The 7,483-nt window shown below is 29.2% G+C and overlaps 3 protein-coding genes across 4 annotated transcripts in view; 2 read left to right on the top strand and 1 right to left on the bottom strand.

Annotated features, from left to right (window-relative positions):
* The window catches only part of LOC106789809 (EF-hand domain-containing protein D2 homolog), a 12,192-nt gene extending 11,583 nt beyond the window's left edge, over positions 1–609 (top strand). For both annotated transcript variants that reach the window (XM_014754311.1, XM_014754312.1), the window contains exons 4-5: positions 102–236; positions 460–609. In XM_014754311.1, coding sequence (XP_014609797.1) covers positions 102–236; positions 460–597 — 273 coding nt within the window. In that variant the 3' untranslated portion in view covers positions 598–609. The remainder of the gene's footprint in view (positions 1–101; positions 237–459) is intronic.
* A 1,829-nt stretch (positions 610–2,438) lies between these two features.
* Positions 2,439–4,937, top strand: LOC106789812 (E3 ubiquitin-protein ligase parkin). The gene is made up of 8 exons (XM_014754317.1): positions 2,439–2,913; positions 3,011–3,230; positions 3,319–3,679; positions 3,767–3,968; positions 4,047–4,208; positions 4,335–4,460; positions 4,539–4,623; positions 4,726–4,937. Exons 1-8 carry the CDS (start codon positions 2,656–2,658, stop codon positions 4,833–4,835), a joined length of 1,524 nt encoding a protein of 507 aa, XP_014609803.1. The 5' UTR covers positions 2,439–2,655; the 3' UTR covers positions 4,836–4,937.
* A 282-nt stretch (positions 4,938–5,219) lies between these two features.
* LOC106789788 (brachyury protein homolog 1) overlaps positions 5,220–7,483 on the bottom strand; it is a 4,614-nt gene continuing 2,350 nt past the window's right edge. The window contains exons 3-6 of the mRNA XM_014754270.1: positions 7,130–7,373; positions 6,623–6,776; positions 6,349–6,534; positions 5,220–6,260 (exon numbers count right to left, since the gene is read on the bottom strand). Coding sequence (XP_014609756.1) covers positions 5,314–6,260; positions 6,349–6,534; positions 6,623–6,776; positions 7,130–7,373 — 1,531 coding nt within the window. The 3' untranslated portion in view covers positions 5,220–5,313. The remainder of the gene's footprint in view (positions 6,261–6,348; positions 6,535–6,622; positions 6,777–7,129; positions 7,374–7,483) is intronic.

The raw sequence follows: 7,483 nt of genomic DNA, 5'->3' as shown, positions 1-7,483 counted from the left end.
ATCTTATAATATTAGAAATATATTCTATAGTATTGTAAATATATTTTCTCGTTAGATTTCATTGAAACAATATTTGTTAATTAATAAGAAAATTATTACAGTTTCTCCTGATTTATCGTAAAGCACACGCTGGTGAATTAGAACAGGATTCTGGGTTAGGACAATTGGCTCGTTTGACCGAGGTTGACGTAGATGAGGTCGGTGTATCTGGTGCCAAGAACTTTTTCGAAGCTAAGGTATGAATATTAATCTATTGTTATTTGTAACAATATAACAAAAAAAAAGGGGTGGAAAAAAAAGAGAAAGAAAAACAAAAAGTAATTGTATAAAAMAGAATAAAGAAACAACTACATCAACTAGAACAAATCTTTTACGATTGTGTGTGTGTTTTTCACATATAATAATAATAATAATAATTATTATTATTAATATTCTTTTTATTTTAATTTATATTTGCAGATCGAACAGCTACGTAAATCGAGTAAATTCGAAGATGAAATTCGTATGGAACAAGAAGAAAGAAAACGTGAGGAAGCTGAAAGGGCAGAAAGACGCGCACAATTTAGGGAAAAAGCTGCGATATTTGGTAATAATTAAAAAAAAGAAAGACAAAGAAAAAAAAAGAGAGAGAGAGAAATAAAATAATATGAAATAGTACGAAAAGTTATAATATTTTAAAGAATTGTTTTAGATTTCATCATTTAAACGAGAGGATTTCATTTGAATTTAGATTTAATTTGGTTTCAAAAGCACAATAGGGGATAATAGTTTTATAATAATGGATCATTGAAAAAAAGAATTCCAAACAAGATATTGCATCACCCTTATGCAATAATAAATAATTTTTAGATTAATCCTTCTAATAACGCACCATTGTTTTAATCCTTTTTAATCGTAAACGTTATTTTTATATAAAGATTTATGAATCTCTCAATAGATTTGATTTTTATTGATTTTAATTAAACTCGAAAAGAACTAATGTAAAAAGACATTTTAGTTTTTAATATTTCTGACGATTATAAATGCATATTAACATATATAACGTATATATTGACTAAAAGAAAAATTTATAACATCTCGAATAAAAAGGATTAATATAATTTATATTAGAGTATCAAGAGATATATCACAAAGATATTTTATATAATAAATATCCTCTCGCGTTTTATTTCATAAAATATTATAAGTTATATATGTATTCTCTTCTTAATTTTCGTATTCATATATTAACGTTTATTATATATATATATATTTCTTAAGTTATCCTTAATAATTGCACAACTGCGCATTGAAAAAGAAATAGAAATAGAAATAGAAATAATAATAATATTAATAATAATAATATCTCTTTGTTTTTATTAATTACGTTCATTTCAAATTGAATACTTTGATTTGTCATTAATATATTATATAATAACAATTATTAAATCGTTTATATTACATCGAATTTGTGACAAACTCGTGTTCACATTATTATGTCATATATTATTGTTAATATTAACATTTGAACAAAAATAATTAATGTGTAGTAGTCACTTGAGACGAGACATTACAAATGTATGTGTTAAACGGTGGGAGAAAATTACAACTATTTTTTTGTTCTAGTCATGCATTTATCTTGAGAAAAAGAAAAACACAACAAAATATATATATATATATATATATATATTTTTAATAACAATTCGATCTATAGAATTTCTTATGCTATATAGCTATGTAAACCCCATATAGAAATAGCATTAAGTAAAAAGAGTTTGTATATTTTTTTTTCTAAGAGTTTCTCTCTCTCCTTGATGGGAGTAAAATGCGTCTTTTGTGTCATAGATATTTTTTAAAATATATTATAATTCAAAATGATTTTATTATTATGTACTTAAACATAATTGTAAAAAATAATTAATTAAGCATTCTACGTGTGTTAATCTCTGGTTTTTATAATTACATCGAATTTTTTTGTTATTTATTTATTTATTTATTTTTTTGTTATAGTCCTCATTTTGCAAATACAGATGACACCCTTTTTTACTTCCAGATTTTCCTAATATTTTTATTATAGTTATTTTTATCTACTATTTTTATATACGATCTGTTGGTAAGTTATCGACAAAGTTATATGTCGGTAAATTATCGGCAAAGTTATGTGTCGGTAAATTATCGACAAAGTTATGTGTCGGTAAATTATCGACAAAGTTATGTGTCGGTAAATTATCGACGAGGTAATATGTCGGTAAATTATCGGCAGGAAAATTTGTTACTTTTGTTAATTGTTCTATTTTTTAATAAGAGAAATTATAATATAATTATATTATTATTCCTAATATTTTAATATAATTCTGAAATATTATATTATAATTTGATGTACTTTTGTATTTTTAGATAGAAGCTCGGAAGTCCCCTTTTTTATCTATCTAGTTTTATTTTTGTTACTACCGGGACCACCAGTGGGTGATAGTATGGATTTAACGCAATGATGGTACTATACTATCAAAAAACTGTACAATACGTATTTCTGTATTCTTTTGTATAATGTTGAGCTATTTATGATAGGTCTAATAGTTATAAATTTGTTTAAACTTTATTGTTAAGTGATTATGTTTATTATTTTTCTTGATTGTGTAATGGTGATGAAATTGTACAGTGTACATTCTTATCATTATGAGTTTCTTGTTTAATTTAGTTAAAACTGCATTTGTTAGGATGATGGAACTTATATGGTTTGGTAAAAAGAAAATTAGCAATTCGTTAAGTATATATATCAAAACAAATACTGGGAATACTCTATCCGTGGATTTAGATCCTAAATGGGATATTAAAAATGTTAAAGAAATATTGGCACCCCAAATGGGTATGGCACCAGAGGATATTAAAATTATTTTTGCTGGTAAAGAACTACATAATTCAACTGTAATAGAGGTATATGAAGATTGATATATTATAACATAAAAGATATTTAATATATATATATCTTTTTTGTCTTATTTTCAATATATTTATATATATTTGTTAATAGGAATGCGACTTAGGTCAACAAAGTATTCTTCACGCTGTTCAAAATCGTCATCATCAGAAACTTAATAAGAGTATAAATTCTGTAAATACTATAGAAGAGGTAACAACAGAAGGATCTGATTTTGATTCGACTCTCAACAGCAGTGGAAGTAAACCGATGAATGAAACCCTTACAGATTTGCCATTAGATGAAACAAATCAGACAAATTCTTCCACGGATGGTAACTATTACTATGTATTTTACATTTATTATAATCATTTATATATTAACTAATTGTATTATATTATTTTCATGATAATTTATAATAGAACAACGAGAAACTCGAGCACACTTCTATGTATATTGTTCAAAACCGTGCAAAGCTGTAACTACAGGAAAATTAAGAGTCAAATGTGCATCGTGTGGCAGTGGTGCAGTTACAGTTGACAGAGATCCGCAATGTTGGCCAGATGTTTTATATCCTAAAAGAATAACGGTTCATTGTGAGAATGAGTTATGCGAGCCATCGGTATCTTCTAATGCGGAAACAGAATTACAAGTTTTATATGCTCAATTTTTTTTCAAATGTGCAAATCATATTAGTTTAGGTGAAGACGACCAGGCAGTACCGCTTTATTATATCAAGCCAAATTCCATGAGCATACCTTGTCTTGCATGTACAGATATAAGGTACATACATTAAGAACATTATATAATAATTAAATAGAATGTATGTGTGTGTGAATAATTAATTTTGAATTAGCAATATACCAATAGGGATACCGTATTGGTTTTTCCTTGCGAAGGAGCCCACGTAACTTGCCTTGATTGCTTTAAAGAATATTGTTCTGTACGTTTACGCGAACGTCAGTTTCAATTTGACACGACCAAAGGTTACTATACTCTTCCCTGTCCTGCAGGATGTCCCAATTCTTTTATTACAGAAGTCCATCATTTTCATCTTCTTAATTCACAACAGGTAGACATTATTTTAATTAAAAAATTAGATGACATATAAGTTAAGAATATAGTCATTGAAATACATATTAATATTTAGTATGAACAATATCAACGATTTGGTACAGAGGAATATGTTTTACGGGAGGGTGGATTTCTTTGTCCAAGACCAGACTGTGGTATGGGTATAATACCACCACTTATAGAAGATGGTGTTAATGAAGAAGAATGCCGTAAAATTCAATGTTTCGCAGGTTGCGGTGTAAGCCGATATATGAATTATATTTTTAAACGGAATAGCCTATATAATAGTCATTTATAGTAGGAACAATTATTACATGAAATATATATATTTATATATATATATTATTTATACTGTAATTTACAGTACGTATTCTGTAGAAGATGTTTACAAGGATTTCATATGGGAGAATGCGAATTACAATCATCCGAAGCATCTAATAATAAATCTATATTTAATGGCTACACCATTGATCCCCAAAAGGCTAAAGATGTATTTACATAATTATTATTTAAAAAGATATGGTTTTGCGTAATATTCCAAGAATCTTATGCATATCTTTTATTTTAGGCTAAATGGGATGAAGCTAGTAAAAAGACTATACAAATATTAACTAAACCTTGTCCAAAATGTAGGACACCTACTGAAAGAGATGGTATTTATTATAATTTAAGAATAATTTTTAATCAAATTAAAATATATCGATTTTATTTATTCCCGACGAGAATCCCTCGATAATTATTATTTTGTTTTTTAGGTGGATGTATGCATATGGTGTGTACACGAGCCGGATGTGGTTTTCAATGGTGTTGGGTATGTCAAACTGAATGGACGAGAGATTGTATGGGTAGTCATTGGTTCGGATAAAGAAATACATTGATTGACATGTATAATATTGTGTATAAAAAAAAACAAACGAAGTAACTTTATACTTAAATTATTTTGAATAAAAAAAGATAATTCATAAGACAATTTGACGTGTTAAACTTTATACGAAACACCCTGTATATGTAATAACTTTATAAGAATAAATTTCATTTAATATTCCATCCTTTCGAGTCATAGCGCGACCATTACTCACTCGTTTTGCAAACGTAAATCAGTGAAAGTAGGAAAACTCTTCGCGCTTTTTAAAAATATTTATATAATATCTTCAAAACTAAATTATATAGGATTTGCAATAAAAATTGAGAAATAAGTATAGCATATCGTTTCTAAGCAAAAAGGTATTAATACCTCGACCCCCACCAATCGTTTGGTGTAACTTTTTCAGAAACGTATTAATACCTTTACCAACGATAATGTGTTAAAACGTTATTCGATTGTACATTAATACAAAAGTAAATCATATAGCTGTTGTTTGAGGAGCTGGTGGTGGTGTTAAAGGTGTCCAAGCGTTAGCCTGTTGATCGGTATTGGCCAATTGGCTGTTTTGCCGATGATGATTGTGACGATCTATCACCACAGCCAAGCATCTACATTCGTCATCGGATTGTACAGTATTTAAAGTTTCTACAGTTTGATTTGTACAAACGCCGGGTACGTGATGATGTTCCTTAGAAGGATCATCATATTCTCCGGCATTTGGTGATGTTGTTTCATTTTGTGTAAGAGGTTGTTGTTGAAGATGCAACATTTGCATATTGTGTTGATGCTGTTGCTTGTGTAGATGTTGATCGGGTGTAGTAGATTGTACTGGAGATACAGGTGCATGATGATATTCATGAACCGAATATTCAGTTGAATTGGCTGATGATATCGTCTCGTTATCGGTTTGATGTAAAACGTGATGTAATCCGCCGTGTGATACGGTAGTATAAGGTGGCATCTGATGGTGCAGATGCAAATTCAAATTTAAATAAGATTGTTGTTGTTGTTGGTGCTGTTGCTGGTGTTGTTGTTGTTGTTGTTGTTGTTGTTGTTGATGATGATGTTGCTGTTGTTGATCTGACAAAGCCATGGAGTGTATCCAAGCCGACGAATCGGAATTATGTGGATGTTCCTGTGACATCGAGTTACACGGTAAACTAGCTGGAACGTAAAGTGTACATCCTGTAACACTGGTAGGTGTCATTGTTCCAACTACAGTTCTAGCTAAGGTAGTATGCGAAGAAGAAGTTGGCGAGGGTGAGGGTGAAGTTGCCCATTCTTGCGAGGGTGGTGGTGGTGGTGGTATGCATGCCGGATTTAAACTTTGTAAAGATTCTGGACTACGTGGTGACCAATTGGATGGTGTCACGTAGGTAGTTGAATGTAAAAGTGGTACAGTTCCATATGGATCTAAATGTTCCTCTGTAATACAAATAACAAAAATATCAATTAATTGTCATCTTTGTATTATATTTAAAATAGAAATAAATTAATGAAACTTTTTATCTACCATCTTGAGTATATTTGTGTCTCAAGGAATACGGTGTCATCCTACGTCCACCAGTAGAAACAGCATAAGAATGAGTTAAATGATTGTTAACGACGTTTTGCGTTTGATTTTGTGGTGCCATTATGCCGGATGTTGTACTATATTCGCATCCCATAGTTGGTTGTGGTATGAACCAAGCACTAGAGTCTACAATTTGTTCATATAACAATATGTTATTTAATCCTCTCTCTATTTCCTATTATTATTATTATTATTATTTATATTAAACTCTTACATTGAGGATACGTTTGAGTATCCGTTGGTCTTTCCTTAGCATCCAAGAATGCTTTAGCAAATGGATTATACTTGATCTTCAAACTGGTAACTTCCTCGTTTTGATATGCTGTTACTGCTATAAATTGTGTCTCAGGAAAACGATAGGTGAGAACCTATATGCAATAAGATAATTTTTTCGATAATTAAATATACTTTTTATTTTTACCTTGTGTGTTATATTATATATTTTTATTTATTTTTTCTTTTTCAATACGTCATTCCAACTCGGATGTGACTTTTAATGTTAATCAGAAAATCTTATTTACACGTTATTACGTTATATCTTTTTTCTTGATTTTATTTTCTTCTTTTTGACGTTGAAATAAAATTTACGTAGAAATGCATAAATATATATATATATATATATTCATATTGACAAAACATATTTCGAGTAATTCTAATGTAACGAAAACCGTAATGCAAACTTTTTCTTGTTAAATAAAACGTATACAATATAATTACTTACAGTTCTCTGTTCCTCGGCACCAACTCGAACCAGATGCACTCGTGGTTCATATTTGTGTAGAGAATTTAACATAATCTGTCCGTTACCGTTAGCCTTGTTGGTCAGTTTCACCTTGGCAAAAGATATAGCTTCTTTCATCCAGTGTGCACCAAAATTTGGACTCTCTGGATGAACGTAAATCGGATTTGGAGGTGCAATTTCTGCTTTTCCACCGGGAACCCATTCACCGTTTACGTATTTCCATCTATTATTATTTATAATACATTTTTCTTTGTTTTTTACAATTAATATATATATATATATATATATTAATAATAATAATATAATATACATAATAAATATAATAATATACAT

The sequence above is a fragment of the Polistes canadensis genome, unplaced genomic scaffold (assembly GCF_001313835.1).
Source record: "Polistes canadensis isolate GaletaPanama2010 unplaced genomic scaffold, ASM131383v1 scaffold_204, whole genome shotgun sequence".
In the NCBI taxonomy this organism is placed as follows: Eukaryota; Metazoa; Arthropoda; class Insecta; order Hymenoptera; family Vespidae; genus Polistes; species Polistes canadensis.
Note: the sequence above shows the minus strand (reverse complement) of the source record. Positions and strands in the feature narration are given on the sequence as shown.

What these genes read in the sequence shown, in the direction of transcription:
- LOC106789812 (XM_014754317.1), top strand. Translation starts at nt 2,656, where the DNA reads ATGAGTTTCTTGTTTAATTTAGTTAAAACTGCATTTGTTAGGATGATG. An exon ending in GACAAATTCTTCCACGGATG is followed by an intron (nt 3,231 to 3,318) that starts GTAACTATTACT and finishes AATTTATAATAG; the next exon opens with AACAACGAGAAACTCGAGCA. An exon ending in ATCTTCTTAATTCACAACAG is followed by an intron (nt 3,969 to 4,046) that starts GTAGACATTATT and finishes ATTAATATTTAG; the next exon opens with TATGAACAATATCAACGATT.